This window comes from Electrona antarctica (genome assembly GCF_951216825.1).
Source record: "Electrona antarctica genome assembly, chromosome: 23".
NCBI lineage: Eukaryota > Metazoa > Chordata > Actinopteri > Myctophiformes > Myctophidae > Electrona > Electrona antarctica.
In genome coordinates, this window is record NC_136804.1 from 12,804,031 (window position 1) to 12,827,488 (window position 23,458).

The following is a 23,458-nucleotide window of genomic DNA, read 5'->3' on the forward strand; positions in this document are numbered from 1 at the left end:
TTAAATTTCCCCATTGACATGAATGGGAAAATGCAAAAACTCACATTCAACTATTTGTTGCTCTGAGACCGTAAGGGCTGTAGTTACAACATTTGGAGGGGAGGTGCATAACAATTATGAAAATTAATTAACATATAATTATATCGGTCGGCCTCATGGTGGCGCTATAACAGCCCACTTTATGTTTTGCCTTATAACTCTTGACCCGTAGGTCGTAAAAACCTGTCGCATCTCCCCATATAGGCCACGCCCATTTGCGTCTAGATAGATTTTCCGCCATTTTGAATTTTGTTCAAAACACACTTTTGGATCCTCCACCTACACATTTTGTCCAAATCTCACAAAAATCGGTACACATGATCTCCGGACCTATCCGATTACAACAGCACAGTCAGAATTTTGATCTTCAGTATCGTCCGGCCGTAATCGTCTTACGAACTTAGTGGGAGGGGCCTATTTTACAAAAAATGCCACAATTCACGCACGGAATGTCCAATCCATCCCAAATCTGAATCACATGTCGAGGGTGGCTTAATCAACGCAGAGCCAAAAGCAATTCCATTTTCATCCATAGGGGGCGCTACAATTGCAAAAACAATTACCCGTTTGTTGCAAAAACATGATTTTGGGGGGGAAATCCCCTCCGAATGACTTACGCATGATCACGAGGGTGACTTCACATTGTAATTGGCTGGCAAAATTACCGGGAGGGGCCTATATCAGCGAGTGAGGCAACCACACTTCTTTCTAGTTGAATCTGTTCTCACGTTTTGTATGGTTGCCTGGTACGGCAATCTGACCCTGGCAAACAAGAACAGGCTCAGCAGCTTCGTCAAAGTGGCCAGTAAGATTTCTGGGAGAACCCAAGCCCAACTCATAGAAGAGGCAGATGCTTAAGAGAGCCTCCTCCCTCCTGGAGATCTCGGATCACCCACTTCGGTCTGAGTTTGAACTGTTGCCCTCAGGTCGTCGGCTGAGGGTGCCCACTACAAAGACTAATCGGTTCAAACTATCCTTTGTCCCGGCTGCTATTCAGCTGCTGAAGATAGCACTTTATTCTTGCCTCTATTCTGTCTCTAGTGCCCTGTTCTTAGTCTTTACTATTATCTGGCTGCAAACCAATTTCCCGCAAGGGACAATAAAGCTAACCTTGAACCTTGGAGTAGAGTAAAAAGTGCAACATTTGCCCCTGAGATGTAGTGGAGTGACGTATCAAAGTATGAAAAAACTGACATTCAAGTAAAGTACTTGAGTAAACAAGAGCGGTGCCCGGCTGTAGAGCACCAAATCAGTAACGATGGAAGTTGGAGATCCATGCCCCGCCCGGCTATAAAGTACCCGTGTCAGAGTACCCGTTCCACCCATCTGTCCCTTTAATGCCTATATATTTCTGTATCTGTCTTTTCCACAGGTTGGTTCCCAATGGGAACCGCTTCAGTTCTTTTTGGTTCTTAGTCCATGAGCCACAGCTCCAAAATTGGAACATTAATTATGAATTGAGTGGGCAAAACCATACCTATATTAGATTGTTATCACCATGAAACTTCCCCAGTTGATTACTTACACAAAGACGATAATTTATTGTATTACAAATAAAAAATAAATAATAATAATAAATACAAAAATAATAATATGCAAATGAGGCATTATATAGGAAAATATGCAACAAATAGAAAATATGAAAAAGCTACTACTGTGGAAGGTTTATCATATATTTTCTTATATTGATCCTATAAAGAATTTAATATAGGTATAGTTTTGCCCACTAGATAGATATAAGCTGGGGGGGGGGGGGGGGGGGGGATAGGAAGAAAGAATAGAAGAGAGATAGACAGGGAAGGAGATACAGCATAACTCTCATGCTATGGTTACTCTCTCAAGAAAGATTCAGAGCTCCGCAGCTGAATCTGTCAGCAACTTACATTACAACTTGTAGAGTTGTTATTAGGTATGAAAACAAAGGAGCACCACTGGAAGAGTGGTGTAGTGTGGTACGGGCCGACATCCGGTCTTTACACATGTATACAGTAGTTAACTAAGGTGTGTGTGTGTGTGTGTGTGTGTGTGTGTGTGTGTGTGTGTGTGTGTGTGTGTGTGTGTGTGTGTGTGTGTGTGCATGCATGCATGCATGCATGCATGCATGCATGCATGCATGCGTGTAGATATGAAAGGCATTCAAGACTCTGCTAATAATTATGCATCCGTCAAATTATCAATGTCAGGCCTTACAGCTACGGGGCCATGCACCAAAATAACAGATCTACAGTTGGGTGCCACCGATATTGTCCCTTATTATTTGACCCATTTAGGCATGACCTCAAAAGTTTAAAAAATCTGTCTAAATCCTCCAGTTTTCTGAAATAAATATTTTCACGATTTTTCAATCATAGCGAGTGGCGCGCTATGAGCTTGTAGATCTGCTATTTTTCAATAGCTAAATTATAACATAATGTTTAAAACACCAAAAGGGGTTCCCGCCCAAAATGGGTTAACTGTCCTTTTGCGCAGATCACGCAAACCTCAGCAAAAAGAAAAGGACAATATCGACTGTACATAGCAAAAGCAGCAGATATACACGCTCAAAAAGCGTGATCAAGTAGGTTGTAAATTTACAAAATCACAGAAAGTTAAAATATGGAGATAAGAGGTTTCTGCCCGACAACAAGGTGGTAAATCAGATGGACTCACCCCAGAGGCTTGTCCAATCGGCTGCCTAGCGAGCCCACCACCTCCCCGAGAGTACATTGTGCCTGGCCCAAGAAGTCCTGCAGGGAGCCAAGAGAAGAAAACACACACAATGTAGTCGATGTATTGCTTATAGCCGTGGTTCCCAAACTGGGGGTCCCCCAAATTATGTTGGGGGACGGGGGTCCACCGGATGATTAGCTTAATGTGGAACATTGTTTTCTCACTCAACAGTAAACACAAACACACTAACATACAGGCCAGGGTATAAATCATGGGAAAAATCCAGCCATGGGAAAAATCATTTCTAGCGTTTCTAACCACAAGAGCCTGATCATGTGTAAGTTTGTTCTACCCTACCAAGTGGGCGTTTTGTGTTAATGTCGATTTACAAGTCCACAAGCACTGCATCCATGACGCGTTGAGCATTAGTAGATCAGCTCGCATTCGGTACACAACGCTGTTGTATGAGGGAGTGCAAAACCAGTTACAGGGCGTGTAAAGAAAACACCATGTTTTGCGCTTTGTGCAAAGAAGATTGTGACCTTTTTCGGATCAACTGACAAACTGTGTGTGAAAGTGCCTTCTCATCAATGGGAGTTATCAAGTAAAAACAGCGCAACGCTCTCAGTGACAAGCACCTGCATGCATGACTGTCTGTGCACAGCACGGCAACCTCCGCACGAGCCAGACCTGAGGAGTGGTGAAAATGCACTGTGACTGTGAATGTGACTCGAGGTGTCACATTCTCTCTCCCTCCCTCCTTCTCTCCCCCCCCCCCCTCTCTCTCTGTCTCTCTCATGTCTCTCGTCACATAGTTGTGGTGTTTACTGTCAAAACAAGACCAAAAAGGTTATGTTAAACAAGTTATGTTTGTTTCCAAAACTGTAATTTATACAGATACAAAGTCAAGTTTATACAGATACAAAATCACACATGATTTACGATCGTCGGGTGCGCGGCGGCGCACCATGGACAGCTCTCGAACCTTTGGAGATACGGCGCTTTGAAAATCGGGTTATGATGGAGGATCCACGGAGCTGGATTTAAAAATCGCATCGTTGATGGGGACGGAGGAGGTCTCTACTAGCCGGAGCAATGCTACAAGGTAAACAGACGGACGGCGCCTGAACCTGTGAACCATGAATTAAATAACAAATAGGCACACACTGCTGTTTTGCAAATAGGTGCATCTCCTCCTGTCCTGTCTGTCTGTCTCTATCACTGTGGTCCCTCCATGACACCGTGACCATGCACGTTTATGACAGTCTATTTAGATTGCCTCGCTAGTACAGTGGCTGGGCTGTCAACTGTCAATTATATGAATGTGCAGCATAAATCTTAACGTAGCCTCATGTGGCATTGGCACTGGTGGTGGGGGGCTGGCTGGGTTAGCCTACCTATCTCCGATGCAGTCCCCACTTGCACTGGCACGGCACATTTGGCATTCGAGCGACGTGTCGGGTTTATCCTTAAACAGGAGATTGCACATACCGTAACTCCAGAAAGACATCGGCCTGCTGTAGGCTACAGTAGGCTACCCACTTTGGGAGCTCTTGACAGCTGCAGCAGTTCACTAACTTCACTCTGCACTACTCTCCGACGGTCCCGTCATGAAAATATTCCAGCACAGGCAGCCAAATCCTCCCATTATGCAAAACAGTGTTTAAATGGCTTAAGCATCTAACTTGCAACATTGTTTTTAATTGCGCGATTTTAATTGCTTGCACACCTGGAAATATCCTACCCATATCCTACATGCCTTTACAAAATATATTTTTTTCACATGTATTATTAGTTTTATACATTTTAGGAGTGAAAGCATATGTTTTTAGATGCATGTGACAGACTGTCAGCAGTTCAGACAATGCTGCTCCGCTTGTGTACGACAGAAAAACAGCTGAGGACAAAGCCTACGACAGCTCCCGACCTGGCGCACGTTCAAGTTCAAGGTTTTGCGGAAATGTTAAATGCCGAAAATTGCGGTAATTCCGGCGTGCACCCATATTTTGGCGTACGCCGAGTTGATAAATGAGGGCCATAGTGTGTTAGAAGAGATGGAGCAGAGGGGACTATCGACTATATAACCTTCTGCATAAAGTAAACTCATCACGTAGAAGTTGTATTAAGCAACGTTATTACAGACTCCACTTACTTAATTACTATTTGAACCCGGGTCTGCCACATAGGAGGTCACATTTCTAAGACACTCTCTCAAGATAATGACTTAAAGGGATATTAAAGGGATATTTCACTTTCAAAAACCCTTTGTCATTTTATCATCTATTCAGGCTTATTCACATCCGAGACAGTTTTAAAGTTGCTCGATTCAGTATTGTTGTGGGCATGTTGTGGGCCTCTATACCAGGGGTTCTCAACGTTTTTGGCCGGGGACCCCCGGAAATGCTTTGGCAATGTCTCGGGACCCCCGCCCCGCCCCCTCCCGACCCCCAATATAAATTGACTGCTACAATAACCTTAAACCATTTTGGGCGGGAACCCCTTTTGGTGTTTTAAGCATTGTTATAATTTAGCTATTGAAAAATAGCAGATCTACAAGCTCACCGAGTGGCGCGCTACGAGCTTGTAGGTCTGCTATTTTTGAAAAATCGTGAAAATAATTATTTTTTTTTGAAAATAATTTGGGGACCCCCTAAAATAATTTGGCGACCCCCCGAGGGGTCGCGACCCACGGGTTGAGAACCCCTGCTCTATACCACTGTTTCCCAAACAGTGGGTCAGGACCCATATGTGGGCCACGGATACATTTGTATGGGTCGCGAGTGAATACCCCTCTATTTTTTGTTACCTACATTTTGTTTTTAATAAAAGATTTTCTAAAGGATTTTTTTTTTTAAATGTATTTTTCAAAAGCATTCCATTAAAATAAGCAGATCTACAAGTTCACAATCAACATCAAATTTCTCTTTTTGGTCTCGAGCTAAAATGTTTGGGAACCACTGCTCTATACTGGCTATAGAGTGCACTGCCAAAAGCATGATCTCTTCTGACCACCGTGTATGTCGTGTAGGAACGCCATTTTCCTCCCAGATTTCCCAGATCCCAAAGGCCGCGCAGTCCATGACTTAGAGGCGACAACGGTTGGAATCTCTTTAAATTGTACGTTCCTAGTTAAGAGAGTTTATCCACTAACACAGGTGGGGTTTCCCCCCTCACTGCATATGTTTCTTTTCCCTTTTTACCTCTTCTATGATGATTTCCTGTTTTGACTATATAGTTGTGTATATTCTTACGTCTCTAAATGTTTTGATGAATTGAAAATGGTGGGCCCTATTGTAAACAAGTGTAATGCTTTATGGTGTCGTCCACTCACAGTTAAGAGTTTTTGTATCGAGTTGTACTTGCAATGTACTGTAATTCTGCAAACTGTTAATAAATCAATCAATCAATGCTGTTGAAACGGATGAAACATCAACAAAATAGCTTAGGTATGAGCTTCACTGCCCTCTAGGTGTTGAAATGAACGGTGGTGGCGTCCTCCAGACAGTCTGTGAGCACACTCAGCACAGAGGACCTCAGAGGCTGTCTGGAGGACACACCAAATAGGACGCTTTTCTTGGATTCCTGTACAGACACAGAGGGCCCGATTAAGCAAGACGAAAAACCCATGCGGTAATACAGATTTGGGCCTCGCTCTGCGCCTTTTCGTATTATGGAAGCCGTGGTGAGCGCTCACTCATATGGAATACCACGTTCCTGCATAATTTAGCATTGGGGGAGTGTCCATATGTTAATTATTTTCGCTTTGCGCTATTTGCTATTAAGCCCCTTGACCTAAAAACACTCAGCGCATACCGATTCGACCTGGGTCTGACCACGTCTTAAAAGCAAAAAGCACTGTTTGATTTTACACTTGAGCGGCTCTGGAGTGTTGCCATGTCTGTTTGCTGTTTATTATAAGCGGCTTCTTTTTCTGTAAAGTTGCTTTTAAATATTGGTAGTTGTGGTTGCTTTTCTTGTTTCTAAAGTGCTTATTTGGGCTTTTCTCCTAATGTTGTTTAAACCAGTGATCCTCACACAGCGACATTCCCATGTCAAGGACCCCCAGATGAATGCATTTGCCCAACTAAGCCAGTGACCCCCATGACAGATTTGTGTTTTTAAATGTTTCAATAACATTTTTCAAAAATATTCCACAATTGTAACTTTTTTCAAAGATTACTTTTGAAAATAGCAGATCTACCAGCTCACAATGCATCACATTAATTCATTAAAACTATGAACTCTGACTGCAGGGGGATATATATTTATAATGATCATTATAACAATGTGCAAGAAAATATGTAAAAAGAAGGAAGAACTTTATTCATTATTTATTTGTGGACAATCAAAATATGCTGGAAATTTTAATGTGGTGTCATTAAAATGAATCTTGATATGGCAGACTCACTATCTAGAAAATAAAAACATGGCACTTCATTTAAAATAGGTTGCATACCCCTGTTATATGCGATTCTTTAGGGAGTATGTTTATAGACCTATTTACTTGTTTCTATGAGACATGGCAACAGCAGGAGACGAGCTTTCTGGCTCAAACGTTCAAACATTGAGATTTTTTCTCAACCTTTAAAAAAATTTAAAACATCTCCATAATCACTGGGAAGTTAGCTTTCATATGCTGTATCACACCCGACTCAATTCTTCTTCAATAAAATGCTACGAGCGAAGACCATAACATTGGGGCCGCAGCAATACGCATGGCGCGCGTATGGCATTTCAACTCATTCCTTCGTCGTGACTCGAATGAAATAAAATAAAATAAACGTTATTTTACTGGTGTTTTTCAATAGAAACAAATAAAGAGCGTGTGTGCAACAGTCAGTGCATATACGTGCATGCACTATAGGCTATATTTCCTCCTTGTCGGGATGGTGAGCTGAGCTCTTCACAGCCCGTTTGTCTTTCATATTATTCTTATAATATTTGATATTATAAACACTCATGGTTCTCTCATTTCTCAACCGTTTTTTAAAATGTAAAAATCCCCATATTCCTTAGGAATCTTGCTTTCATTCGCTGTATGGTACATGGTTCTATTTTTATCGAATTAAACAATATCAAACGAACTTGTATGTTCGGGGGTTAGACGATTCTGGGAACATTATGCATGGATTGCCAATTTGCCAGCCAATGCTGCGTATCTACTCGCAGTTCCATTCCGATCTGAAAGGTATAGGTAGGTGCCATTTCAAAGTCTTAGTTATTCATTTATGAATCAAATCAACTAGAATAAAGATTTTTACAGCTGTTTTTCATGCTTAGAACAGAAACAAATTAAGTGATGATGTGCGTATATCTCCCTCCCTTAGCATATGGCTGCGCCGCTGTAATGACTTTCCAATGAAAACTGCAAGTTACTTAACAAAATAGAGACATAGGCCTACAAGCTATGCACATCATGGCTGTGACAGCTTGTGGATCTGTTCTTTTGAGGCATAAAGGTGACAGCATGCAGTGCAATATGAATAATTAACCCAAATGTGACAAAGTCATGTCATGTCTATGGTGCCAGTCTGCAGAAATGTAATACCACTTGCCGAAAAGGGCGCATTCCATGAGGACATCAGCTGGTGTCGTAAAGAGAATAGTACGGACATGTTCATTGGGTAAGCCTCAAAACTCCCTGAAACACTCCCATGACTAATTCAAGGCCGTTTTGCTCACACCACGGGGTGTCGAAAGCGCTTCTTACCTGGCCCATAATTGTAATATGACATTGCACACGCCCCCACGTCTTAAAAACTGTAAAATTATATGTAATTAGATTCCACTTGCTTAATCGGGCCCAGACAGTCATAAACTCACAGACACTATTATTGCGACCAAAGGTCACAATAACAGGCCCGAAAATTAAGGCCCGGCCCTACTTGGGCCCTCATCAATAATAATAATGAATATAGCTGCAAGCAGCGATAAGGTGGGACCAAGAAAGAAGACAATAAGCAATAAGAACAATATGTACAAATAAGACTCATAGGCAGAGTTGTCAGTACCCAGATTTGAACACACAAACTTCCAAGGTCCAAGGGCGAGAGCTCTACTAGCTGAGCTACACTGACACAATCAGTTGTTCCATTGTAAACAGCTAAATCATTCAGTGTTTTTGATAACAATCGTATGTCCTGGTTTATGGGATCATTGTCCATTACTACAGTGTGTTCGATGTTCATGTTTTCACATACAAACTTCTCTTCAACCGGGATATCAGATAATGGTCCATAGATTGTGTTTGTGTGTAGGACGTTTCACGCAAATTGCTAAAAAATCCAGACAGAAAATCAGGTATATAAGCATTTTTCAAACTGAGCTTACTTGTCAAAGTGACAGATGTGTCTACAGTCGTATATGAAAGCGGTGACCATCAATTTACCTTTTAGCATTGCTCCGATTGCTATGGGGAGCAATAAAGTATTAAAGTCCGCAGGAAAATACTTGGAACCGAGAAAGTGCACGGGAAAATACTTGGAACCGAGAAAGTGCACGGGAAAATACTTGGAACCGAGAGAGTGCGCAGGAAAATACTTGGAACCGAGAAAGTGCAAAAATACTTGGAACCGAGAAAGTGCAAAAATACTTGGAACTGAGAAAGTGCAAAAATACTTGGAACCGAGAAAGTGCACAGGAAAATACTTGGAACTGAGAAAGTGCACAGGAAAATACTTGGAACTGAGAAAGTGCACAGGAAAATACTTGGAACTGAGAAAGTGCACAGGAAAATACTTGGAACCGAGAAAGTGCACAGGAAAATACTTGGAACCGAGAAAGTGCACAGGAAAATACTTGGAACCGAGAAAGTGCGAAGGAAAATACTTGGAACCGAGAGAGTGTGCGGGAAAATACTTGGAACCGAGAAAGTGCGAAGGAAAATACTTAGCACTTGGCATAGCAGTGACGCCAGTTTGTGGTTCCACAGATGGAAAGCCCATTCATCTTTCCCAAAGAGATTTCAGAAAAAATATATATAAATCATGTAAGCCTGGAATCAAGGCTTCAATCATGACCAAACAACATTTGGCTCTGTGTAAAAACATATTTTATATAATTATATTATATAGCCTACTATTTGACACAGAATAAAATGTGATCAAATCAAATGATTCACCAAAAGCCTGGATGGCCTGGTGACCCACCCCCCTAAAAAAACTAAAAACAATCAGGTAGGGAACCACTGACATAATAGGCAGTCTGTGTCTGTCCCTGCGGGACATCTATAAAGTGAACAGTGACAACTGACAGCAAGACAGCGGGTGATGGAGATGGGAGAGTCAGAAAGTGTGTGTGTGTGTGTGTGTGTGTGTGTGTGTGTGTGTGTGTGTGTGAGAGAGAGAGAGAGAGAGAGAGAGAGAGAGAGAGAGAGAGAGTGAGTGAGATGAAAATTGCTGAAATAAGTGCTTTTGGTACTAAGTATAATTTCATTCCAGGAGTACTTTTGCATTTCAACTTTCTGAATGCAGGCCTTTTACTGCCAAGTCGTGTGAAGTGAGTGGTGCAACTCCGTGTGGGGGTCCAGTACAGTACAGTACAGTACAGTACAGTACAGTACAGTACAGTACAGTACAGTACAGTACAGGCACACCGAATATTAATGTGTGTGTGTTAGGTTGCGCACAGGTGGTGAAAAACAACCATGCTGTTTTCGTGCTCAGACCCAGCCACACACATAGTGCTCAGACCCAGCCAGCCACACACATAGCTCCGCAAGGGAGTGGTTGCACCATTCAAAAATGTCAGTTCACTGGGGTGACCCTACAGCCCAATGCTCAGGGCTCACTGGGGTGACCCTACAGCCCAATGCTCAGGGCTCACTGGATGACCCTACAGCCCAATGCTTAGGGCTCACTGGGTGACCCTACAGCCCAATGCTTAGGGCTCACTGGGGTGACCCTACAGCCCAATGCTTAGGGCTCACTGGGTGACCCTACAGCCCAATGCTTAGGGCTCACTGGGGTGACCCTACAGCCCAATGCTTAGGGCTCACTGGGGTGACCCTACAGCCCAATGCTTAGGGCTCACTGGGGTGACCCTACAGCCCAATGCTCAGGGCTCACTGGGTGACCCTACAGCCCAATGCTTAGGACTCACTGGGGTGACCCTACAGCCCAATGCTTAGGACTCACTGGGGTGACCCTACAGCCCAATGCTTAGGGCTCACTGGGTGACCCTACAGCCCAATGCTTAGGACTCACTGGGGTGACCCTTCAGCCCAATGCTCAGGGCTCACTGGGCTGACCCTACAGCCCAATGCTCAGGGCTCACTGGGTGACCCTACAGCCCAATGCTCAGGGCTCAGACCACATGGGGCTCTAATGTCTAACAGCGTGTCCTGCCAGATCATTTGCAGCATGTCACTCGGTTGCTCTCTCCATGCTTCCTGTGTACACTGACAATACAAAAATGAATAAAAATAAAACATAATTTGTCAAATTGGTACTCACATGTTTGGACAGGTTGGCACTCTTGGAGTCAACATCATACCTGGAAGACAGGAAGGAAACGGAACACGTCAGGGACTACACCCCAACACCCACAAGAAGGGCAGATAGTATGAGCCACGTGTGGACGCTCCTCCTCCCATGTGGGGCTGATTGTCTGGGCGACACGAGAGGCAATCACACAGCCAGTTCACTCAGCCAATCACACAGCCAGTTCACTCAGCCAAACACACAGCCAGTTCACTCAGCCAATCACACAGCCAGTTCACTCAGCCAATCACACAGCCAGTTCACTCAGCCAATCACACAGCCAGTTCACTCAGCCAAACACACAGCCAGTTCACTCAGCCAATCACACAGCCAGTTCACTCAGCCAATCACACTGCCAGTTCACTCAGCCAATCATTATCACAGCCAGTTCACTCAGCGATCGGAGGAAGTGTTTGACAGCTCAGGTAATTTCACCCGCCACTAAAATTGAATTGCTCTTTTCTGCGGCCATACTTGTGGCCATTTATTCTGCAAGAACACTTTGGCGAATAGGCGCCGTAATGACTCTGTGTGTGACAGTGTGTGTAATTGAACTCTAAGACCCCCACACACACACACACACACAAATCCCAGGCCCCGGTGTCCTCAGTTTTGGGGGCAATCTTAAATAAAGGAAGAAAACTTCACTTACAAATAAAGACTTTTCACTTCATCCAAAGCAAAGCTCTGGAGCAAACCAATATAACGTTGATGTCGGGGCAATGAACCATGTGTCTCCGTTTTTCAACTTTTTATGTTTTGTTGTAAATAAATGCCCTACTTTGGTACACTACAGTATCACACAAAAGTCGTCATAAATAAGGTGTCGCGTTGTGAGCGAGTAGTTCAGTTCAGTTCAGTTTTATTTTCCGAATGCTGGACATACAGTACATACACAAACAAACATCATTTCCATTTCTTTTTTTTCTCCTTCTTTTGAATGTCCGTTGCATGTATCCTGTCCGTGTAGATTGGCTATTTTAGATAACTTGGATAACATGGAAAAGATTCAGGGTTAAATTTGAATCCTGAAAAGTAACAGTTTTGGACATGTGAGGTTTCGACAGAGAAGATATGATATTGTATGTATTACAAGTTTACGACGAGGTACACCAAACAAACCTCTTCACAGAAAATAGCCAATCTACCACCCTCATTAGCCTGAGCCATTGCAGACTAACCAGAGACATATATCGGTTACTTGGTCTCAGACACCATGAAAGATATGCACACGCACAGAGAAACATGCATTGCACGCACGCACGCACGCACGCACGCACGCACGCACACAATTCAAATTCACTCTCTGTCATATAGCATGTGGCTTGTTTAATTCCTTTGTTTTCATCCTCTGTACACTTTTTTGTAACTCTAAAGGTAATAGGTTGTGTTGTATGACATTTTATACACCAATGTCAGATTTGTGTTGTTTGTTAGTTGTTGCAAGACCAAGAAAAACAATTAAGTAATTTTGTGGTATTATTTGTGGTATCATTCTTGTGAAAAGCATTTGTGTCTAATAGAAACAAATCTCTCTCATAATCTCTCTCTCTGTAAAGGACATCTTTGGTCTCTCTCTCACACACTCTCTCTCTCTCTCTCTCTCTCTCTCTCTCTCTCTCTCTCTCTCTCTCTCTCTCTCTCTCTCTCTCTCTCTCTCTCTCTCTCTCTCTCTCTCTCTCTCTCTCTCTCTCTCTCTCTCTCTCTCTCTCCTCTCTCTCTCTCTCTCTCTCTCTCTCTCTCTCTCTCTCTCTCTCTCTCTCTCTCTCTCTCTCTCTCTCTCTCTCTCTCTCTCTCTCTCTCTCTCTCTCTCTCTCTCTCTCTCTCTCTCTCTCTCTCTCTCTCATAATAGAAGTGTGAGAAACATGCACGATTGAAAATGTGAGGATGAAAAGAGAGAAGAAGCACAGGATGAGACCTTTGGGGAAAAGAGAGAATTACACGCACGCACGCACGCACGCACGCACGCACGCACGCACGCACAGCAGTCACACTGAGCAATTGTCAAAGTGATGGAGGCACATGCTAGACATTGAACACACACACACACACACACACAATAGCTTCAGGTCTCCCGATGCTATTTATAGTCCATCAAGCATTCCTACTGGGCTGTCAGACACACATACGTAAACACACACATTAATCACACAGCATGCTGAATGCAACACACACACACACACACACACACACACACACACACACACACACACACACACACACACACACACACACACACACACACACACACACACACACACACACACACACACACACACACACACACACACACACACACACACACACACACACACACACACACACACACAATATAGATTTCAAAAGAATCTCTTATGACTGTAGGGCTGTCACATCAACAACATTTAAGTTGACGATTAATTGTCACACAGATAATAGCAATTTAGACAGGAAACACTCAGGTCAAAGTAGATTGACCATTTATTGCAACAAATGGTATACACTTAAATTTGGCATTAAAGGCTCCGCGCTCTGGGACATATTCTCTGAATTTTGTCGAAGCAGCATGCTAAGTAAAATCAGAGAGCATTAGCTAAATAAAATCCCCCAATGGGTATACAAGAACAGGCACATATATCAAGACAGTTAATGAGATTAACTTGAGTCATGCAACCTTGAAACATACAACTTGAATGCATTATTATAACGTTAAAGCCATGAATCAGATTAGAGCTATATCAACATTGAATTCTAGTTTACTTTATCAACATTGAATTCTAGTTTACTTAGACTCACGTGTCCCTGTATAACTAACGACAGGCTTCATTTGACGATTTCATTGTGTTTTGCGCACTTCAAAATGTGAAAAATAAAATAAAAAATAAAATGCATTTCTGTTTAGCATTTAGGCTTTGAAACTGAAAAATACAAAGAAATTACTGACATGTTTTAAATAATTTTTATTTAACAAATACAATAGCATATAGACATCGCTGATCTACAAACTTACAGATCTGCTATGGTTGCTATTTTTTTGAAAATAATTGTGATTGTCTAAAGTTATTGCGGTTAGAACGTTATGTAATAATTGTGACAAGACAGTATCATTTATTCCCATTATTTGACCTTTTTGTTCCATTTTACTTTCCTCTCTGTCTCCCCCAACAGATCTACAAGCTCACGCTTGTAGATCTGCTTAGGGCAGTAAAACCTCAAGAGAGTGAAAAATAGGCCAATGTGAAAAGGGTGCCATTTCTTCTTACGCCTTGGATGGCAATTGGATGATTTGAGGCATTTTGCTCCAAAAATGGGTTTTGCAAAAATGCACCTGTTGGTGGTGCTACATATAACAGGCCAATGTGAAAAGGATGGGATATATTCCTCAGCCTAGTAGGACAGTCTGTGAAAGATTTCACGTAAATTGCACGCTCATGCGTTCATGATTTGAGGCTTTATGTTCAAAACGGGCCAATCCTGCAAACTTTGAAAGCCAATGTTAGCCAATTAGGATGGAATATGAAATATCAGACAGATCCGTCTTGAACACATGACTATTCACTATAGAGATAGTGTGTAACAATTTGCGGGATTTTTCGACATAATCTGGAGGAGTAATATAAAGAAATGTGTTTTTCAAAAGTCGGCCTCCTGGTGGCGCTATAACAGGCCGTTCTGGAAAATTTGGGGCAGAGGTTCATCGTTGGCGTCCAGGTAGTGTGTGTGCAAAATTTGACATCGACCGGGTTAACGGTGCCGGATATTAGCTGTACACAGACGGATGGACGGACGGACACACACACACGGACGGACACACACACGGACGGAGTGCAAAACATGCTCTCTCCCCATGGTGGAGACAACAAATGGATCTGTAACTCAGAGAGTGAACAAATGGACCCTTTGTTCATTCTCTGAGTTATGGGGATCTGTGCCTAGGTAATGCCTACTAAACTGGGGGGTCCTTGAAATAAATACAAAAAGAGAATTACTGCTCTCAAGGCAACTTGCATTTTAAATATATATTTAATATTTAATATAATATGGTTTATGTCCCTGTTTACATGATGCAACATGGAACAAGGACACAGGGTGCCCACTGACCAGTGCCTAGAACAAAAGTTGTACAAGTATAAAGTGAACCTACACAAGACCAACCCGTTCTCCACGATCAACGGAGCATTAGGCTCAGAGTCAATAACGTAAAAAATAAATTACTTATGTAAGTTCCTATACAATCTGCAGACTACGGTGGCATTCACACCAGAATGCTTTACTGCGATTAAAACGAGCATATTGTCGGAAAGTGCGCTTCGTTTGGCAGGTGTGAAGGCTCATTCGAATTCTGTTGTGGATCAAACAATCGCATTCTATAGTTCACCAAAACACCTGACTTCTCTGCAGATGTGAATTCAATCCGCATCAAATAAAGGAAATGGAACGTGTGGAGTATGAGGAGTAAATACAGTTGGAGATGGAAGAAGGCATATTTTACGCAGCGAAAAGATGCCCCGTTACCGTGGAATGAGGAGACCGAATCGAAATATGGTCAGACGAGCACATTAAGCTAATCATCCACAATGATTTGGGGACCCCCAGTTTGGAAACCACTGCTTTCTAGGCTGCCTTGTTATTGAAGGCGGTGTTCTGGTAGTGTGAAGGTGTGTTGTAGGCGATAATCCATAGTGAACTGTAGTGCGCTGCTCGGCACACCAGACTAGAAGGGGTTAAATGTGTTTTTTCACTCCCTGAAGGCATCTGTCAACTCCTATATACCAGTACCTCCATTCATTCCACTGGAGCTTCCGTTGTTATGGGAACCAGTTTCTCTCTCTCTCTCCCTCTCTCTCTCTCTCTCCCCCTCTCTCTCTCCTCTCTCTCTCTCTCTCAAATTTGTATTGAACTTTTTCATTTTTCACATAAAGGACATATTGTGACAAAAATGTATATAAAAATGAAATAATTTACTTACAAGTCAAACCGTAAATTCTGTCTTTCTTCAAAGAAGTAATCCAACATGAACTTGCGCACAAAATCGGGGTTCAGCGTGTTGTCGATCACCTCCGTCCTGCCAAACTGTAGAGACCACAGAACGACAGACACAAATATGAGTTACATATTAAATACTGTAGAGACCTCAGAACGACATAGACACAAATATGAGTTACATAGATACTGTAGAACGGGGGGGGGGGGGGGTCTTCATTGTTTTTCAGGCAAAGGACCTCTGAACTGAGAGAGAGAGGACCCCCACTACATATTGTATAAAATTGTGTTGCAGATTAATGAATTAATGTTTTTTTTTTTTTTTTTTTTTTCTCAAGACATTCAATCACTTACTGTAAACCCTCAATAAAGTAAACTTGACCATTGGCTCTGTACTTGGTTTGCTCCTTTTTCCTTCTGAACCAAACCTCTCCACTGAAAATAGCCAATCTACGAGCTCACAACGCCTTGCAGGCTAATGCTCCCCTCAGAATAGGGATGCTAGAGTTCAAGTTCAAGTTAATACAAATATCCAAAAAGTTACTATCACAAAGACATGTAGGTGGTTACTTCTGTGCCAACGGGAGCCTTTTAACGAACAATGTATGACATTAAACACTATCCAATGCAGAAATGCCGGAGTGGGAGCTGACGGTGGGTTAAGTGAGGTCTCTACCTGGCATTTATCATATTCATAATGGGAGGCACATGCCGGCTTATGCAAAACTATGAATAACTGTGAGTGACTGCTCCCACATGCATTTGCATAGGTGAATATTCATTTATTTGGAAATCATGACATGAGTGTGCGTGTGCATGCGTGCGTGCATGCGTGCATGCGTGCGTACACACACACACACACACACTCGGTGAATTTGGTGACGGCCCTCACCATCGCACCTCTAACTAGCCCTGTCAAAATTACATAATCACCTGTCATGACGTTATCTTTTGTATTGGAATTCCCATTGGCAAATCTTAGATTGCGTCATATAAGAACTGTGTTCCAAAAATAAACAAACCACCCCGGCGATGTGACTCTGTGTCGGAGAAAAAGTAAAAATAAAAAGTGGATAAATTTGTATTTTTCTGCGTCAGATGATGCTTCATATTGAGTAAAAAAAGCGTAAAAAATCTTATTTCTTCAATGACGTCTGGAAATTCCAATACAACAAATTGCAACAGTGATGTCAAACTTCGGTGCAACACAATGATGGAGCTTTGTATGTACGACAAAGAATTTCAACCTCTTTTCTTCCACCTGTGATGTGAAAATAAAGTTGTGCTGAGGACTCACCTCTCTCCATTCCTTGTTGCCGACTCCTTGCGTGTAGAGAACACAGACTGTGGAACACAGAAACAGTTCAATAACACTACAGCTGTACAACCAATAATCTGAAAGCAACTGATCCGTATAAAGTCATTACAAAAATTACATAGTGCCGCTTTTATCTTAATTAAATCTAATCTTTAGCTTTTTTATTATTTTTGGGGGCAAAAATACCCAATGTACAATCTCACAATGTGTCTCTATTTGACGCATTTTGACCTTGGCCGTGTGCCCCTCGATAAAATAGTGGCCACAGTGGCCTTGATGCTCTGCCTGCACGGCATGATTTCACCGTTTATCCTCGGTCTGTGGTTGATTCTAAATTCTTATTGGAAAAGTGATTATGAAAAATGTATAAAAACTTGTTGGATAATGTTAATGTGTATTAGGCGAACCAAAATAATGAAAAAAAAGGTTCATCAATAATGAACAAATACTGGAGTTTAGGCTAAATTATGTAAAATCAACTAAAGACTCATTAGTCAAATACAATGAAACCATCCAGGCACATGCCACATATAGGCTCTGGCCTGACAGTGCATCGTCCCGTTCATAACGACCTTTGCTGCATGTCTCCCCCCATCTCTCTCTCTCACCCTCCTTCCTGTCATTCTTCACTTGTATCTATATCAATAAAGGCAGAAAAGCCAAAAACAAATCTTAAAAAAAGAACATACAATAAAACCTTGAATCTGTAAATTAACCTTACTTCAATCAGTGAAGTGCAGTGCAGAATGAGAGAAATATTGAGACCAATATGACTTTTTACAAATATTGGAAATAAACAGGTTATATAATTACTGATATATGTACTATAGGCTACTGTACTAAATGTTATCATCCTCAAATTCATGATTTACTTAAAAATCATTGTTTGATTGAATGGCCTTCATGCCCTGGTATTTGGCCTTTGTGCCCTCCAAAAAACAACAACACCAAAGGCCAATAGTAGGGGGTAATGCCGTAAGAAAACGTCCAAATCGTTATGCGGCGGATACAAGCAAGACATTTGATACAGATGTCCCTTGGGTCATCCTTAAACATCCTAGAAGGGTGTGTGGGTGTGTGGGAGGAATGTTTTCCATTAACCCATTTTGGGGGCGGGAACCCCTTTTGGTGTTAGCATTATGTTATGCTTTAGCTATTGAAAAATAGCAGATCTACAAGCTCATAGGCGTGCTACGAGCTTGTAGGTCTGCTATTTTTTTTAAATCGAAGAACGACTGACATAGAAACATAGCTTTTTCAGAAAACTGTCAGGATGTAGAAGACATTTTTAGAATCTGATCTCAGGTCAAAATGGGTTAAGAGACATTTTTCAGCAAAAAAATCAATAACTCACTTCCTGTTTCAGATTCCATTGGGCAGCCCTTCTAGGATGCCTTAGGATGACCCAAGGGATATTATGAGCCACATTCTATGATATTCTATAGGCTTTTTGAGTCAATCAGCAACACTATAGGCGGCCATTTTCAATTTTGTCAATAACTCACTTCCTGTTAAAGATTATTTTGGGGGCACCCCTTCTAGGATGTTTTAGGATTACCCAAGGGACATCTGTACCAAATGTCATACAATAAGGTCAGACTAAAGAGGTCCTTTGTCCACCATTCGACCTTGAGGCTTAATCAGGAGTTGTTGTAGCCACGGGGTAATCTAAGCGGTGGATATTGCTCTTGTCTTCATGTCTTTATGTATGTAAATTGTGTTATGTCAAATGTGTCAAATGTGTGTTCTGCATGGCTGCTGGGTCGCAAGACAAAGTTCAGTGTGAACTGACAATAAAGTACTATATCATATCATATCATATCATGCTTTTATCCGCCGTATTATCGATTTTGATGGATCAACTGACTGACCCCTACTTAGGCCTGGGCCGTGGCTCAGCGGTCGAGGCACCTTGGCCGGTAGTCCAAGTCTGGCAGTGTGCCGCGGGTTTGACTCCCGATCCCGACAGCCTTTACTGCATGTCACCCCCCCCCCATCTGTCTCCCCATTTCCTGTCAGCCTACTGTCTGTCCCTCTATAAAAAATAAATAAAATAAAGGCGAAAGCCACAAGAAACATACAAAAAAAAAAACCCTACTACAAGTGGTATGATGGTGCGTGCGTGCGTGCGTGCGTTATTTTTACCAGCTGTAAAGCAGGCAGGTCTACTTTCTATTAGGTCTGTAGTGGCAACTTATCATTTCATTGTCATAACTAGTCATTATGGAGAACAACATGGGGTCCTCTTGAAATCGTCTCATATAAGCATTGTGGTCCCAAAATAAACAAGCTGTATCTGCAATATTGTCAGGGAGGTGTCTCTGTATCATTTACGAGGTCCGTCAGTCACTCATATTTGATAGTCTGTTTCTAGCGAAAATCTAACTAATTCAGCAGCAGTAACATTAGCGTTTTCTCTCAGTCAGTTGATTCTTCATATCCATACGAGTGAAACGGCCGGGATGACATGTTTATTTTTCAAACACAGTTTTTATATGAGGCGATCTAAAATCCCCCTATGGGGATTACAATGCAAATAAAAAGTACGTGAACCCGTGGACTTGAGCCCTCTACCGATATTGACCTCAGACTCCCGTGCTCTATTGGCTGAATCGTCTCTAGGCAACCAGACACTTTTTGCCTCTAGCCAACCTCTCAGCCAGTGGGATAGCATTGCATTGCAGCCAGAAAGTTGCAACATTTCCACACACACCCAAATACAGATAGACACAGATATTTACATTTCATAGCACAATTCTGCAGATATAATAACGCAGCTGGTAATTAATTGATGTTCATCAATTCTTTAATTCTTTAAAAGTGCTTCTAACGAAAAATGCATCATAGTTTTTCCCCCCCGTCTGACTTCGTTATTCTAATCAATGATGGACAAAACCAGTATCTCCGCATTAATGCTGGATGTTTGGGTAAAGTGATGATAATATAAGGGGGTGCATAGGCCTACTTAGTTTAGACTAGTCATTGGTTAGACATTGATTAGACATTGGTGTATAAAGTCACCATGAGGCAGCTGTTTCCACCACAATATCAGTTTGAAAATGTTCCTTTCGAGGCTACGTTGGAATATTACGTATAATAATATAATAAGCTCTAAATGGTATCACTCAACAACCAAAAAGGCAACATCAAAGGCTCAGAATAACGTTGTTATTTTTTGCCTGATTCTGATGGTGGCAAAACATAATTTCAGAGTACTGTGTCGAATTTATCCTCCCCACACGAAACAAGCAAATGAAATTACTGAACTCATCAGAGGTCTTTGATGTTCTCTCCAGGTGGTTGTGCACACCCTCACACAATAGCCTCTAATAATAGCCAGGCTTACTTACGCACGCACGCACACGCGCACATGCACACGCACACGCACACGCACACGCGCACACACCTGGATACTGGACTCCCCAACGAACCAGAACCACCACCAGTAATGGTGAGAATGGGAAAAATCACGTCAGCCCCCATGACTAGGGTTGGGATCAATTCAATCTTTATTTCAGACCAAGGGAGATCCATATCACATTCACACTTATACACACAACGCAATAAAATAACAGAAAGGAACCAACGAGAAGATTCTTTAGGATTTTAACGATTCCGGTTCCTTAACGATTCCTAGGTGGTTCCAAATGTGTAAGCTTTGGAATTAGTACAAACTAAACCAAATGGACCCGTACTCCCTGTACACAACACACAACTGCATGGCCAAGCACTCCAATGTCAACAGAAGTACACTGAGGACTCTAGCTGGAACCAAGACACCAAAGACAAAACTACAGAGCTAAGACTGCTACACAACCTCTCCCCAAGGACTCACCCAACGACAAATAACTTACACAAAGCTCACAACACGTCACTTTGCAGTGCCTTGTGAACTTGTACATCTGTGCTATTTTCAAATAGAACAACAAAAAAATGGCACTGAAGTGGTTAATGTAGGTTTTCAAAATGTACTACAACAAATATGTTCATATAATTGTGTAGTAAAAAGTGTGCAATATTTGCCTTTGAGATGTAGGTGGAGAATTAAAAAAATGGACAATACTCTAAAATTGTACTTAAGTACATGACTGTACTTAGTTACGTTTCACCAGTCGTAGGTATAGAGCAGGGGTTCCCAACCACATTATACCAGTAAGACGCCTGAGGGCGAGAAGCGACCAAAAGGGCGAGGTCGCGTGCACGCATCCGCCTGGGTGACGGCAGACTGCTGGTCGAGCGCTGGCGCTTTGGCATGGGGGGGTCAGATCAACATATGGAATGAATTCTGTACTGGCCATATATGGAGTGTGTCTTGTGTACAGGGTTTGATGAGGTCAGATCAACATATGGAATGTCAGAACAGGAAGGACAGTACTTTTCTGTTAGAAAAGTACGGTATTTGAAGGCCCTATAGTAAAATATATTGGTTCTGTTCAGAATTTATTGTCTCCCGCCTTTCCACAAAATAATAGGAAATGCTCCATAGTGGGCTCGATAAGAACCCGGCTCGATAAGCCTGATCGATAAGGTGCTCGTTACCAATACAAATTAACAAGCTCCATCCCTAATTATAGATGGTGGAGACACAGCCACTAGTATACAGTAGATGGTGGAGAGACAGCCACTAGTACAGAATGGTGGAGAGACACAGCCAGTGTGAGGAACAAAGACATGGCTCTTACTTGGGTCTGATTTGGAGAAGGTATCTCTGTCCAGCAGGTTTCTATGGAGACACAAAGAGAGAAAGACTTTGGTCAGAACATCAATCATAAAGCTGTGACAGCGAGGACGACGATAATGAGTTCAGGAGAACAGGATTATAATAGTAGAGATAACCAAAATTAGAATTGACAAAACATTGACTTGACTTAACTGAGACAAAACACTTACATACTTCACACTGATTTTTTTGACAGCTAGGTGCAACCACTAAAAGCATGCAGCCAGGAATTCATTCAGTCTGTAGCTACACGTAAATGCGTCCCTCCCCTCCTGATCTGCCCCGCCCTCAGGGTAAACGTCTCACTGTGAGCTCTGCCATGTTTGGTGTGAGGGTGAGGGGCATACTGCAGGTGTGGTGTCCCTGGGCCCCCATTACCTGTGTCAAGTTTACCACATTAACCATCATTTTATACTTTAGCTATTCAAAAATAGAAAATATACAAGCTCGCAGTGCTTTTTCTTTTCTTTTTTTTAACATGAAAACGTGTGCAAATCTTTGAATATATCATTCACAGCAAACGTTTTTAACTCAAATATTTGCTTCTGGGGGGTTCGGTGGCAAAAATAAATATCATTTTTGAGGTGCTTGACATAAAATAGTCTGAGAACCACTCATATAGAAACATAGGTTTATCATAAAACTGTCATAATGTTGAAGACATTTGTAGAATCTGGTCTCAGGTCGCCACTGTCTCAGTGCCACGTATAGAGCTTGTGGATCTGCTACCTTTGCGTGACAAACAATTTAGAATGCATTCATAGAATCGGCCTCAGGTCTTACTGGGTTAAACTGTAAATTGTTATGTTTTTACATTGTACAACAGCGTTGTTGTTTTCCGGTTACTTGAGTGTTGAATGTTTAAATAAGCCCTTTGGCTTTTTTGTGTCTCATCAATTTTGCATTTTTTACTCAAAAGCATTGTTCAACAAAATGTTCACTCAATCAAGACACTTCTGTGTGTGTGTGTGTGTGTGTGTGTGTGTGTGTGTGTGTGTGTGTGTGTGTGTGTGTGTGTGTGTGTGTGTGTGTGTATGTGTGTGTGCGCGCGCATGCGTGCGTGCGTGTGTGTGTCAGGAGAGTAGTTAGAATACCTCCAGTAGCTACAGTAGGACTGTTACATTGACCAGAGCAGATATGAATTACTACCATTGATCCCAAACATTTGCATATGCCTGTAAGGTCATCGAGGCTAGGGCAAGTTCTACGGCAAGTGCTACAGGTTATGATGGAAAGATTGGGAGTGAGTCTGCTGCAGTTCTGAATGCAATGGGAAGTGCATTCCATAGT

General features: G+C 42.2%; 1 protein-coding gene across 1 annotated transcript in view; it reads right to left on the bottom strand.

Annotated features, from left to right (window-relative positions):
- Window positions 1-23,458, bottom strand: part of LOC306916795 (copine-8) — a 109,511-nt gene that overhangs the window by 37,297 nt on the left and 48,756 nt on the right. The window contains exons 2-6 of the mRNA XM_079494822.1: window positions 22,131-22,171; window positions 17,428-17,474; window positions 16,117-16,220; window positions 11,142-11,181; window positions 2,689-2,765 (exon numbers count right to left, since the gene is read on the bottom strand). Coding sequence (XP_079350948.1) covers window positions 2,689-2,765; window positions 11,142-11,181; window positions 16,117-16,220; window positions 17,428-17,474; window positions 22,131-22,171 — 309 coding nt within the window. The remainder of the gene's footprint in view (window positions 1-2,688; window positions 2,766-11,141; window positions 11,182-16,116; window positions 16,221-17,427; window positions 17,475-22,130; window positions 22,172-23,458) is intronic.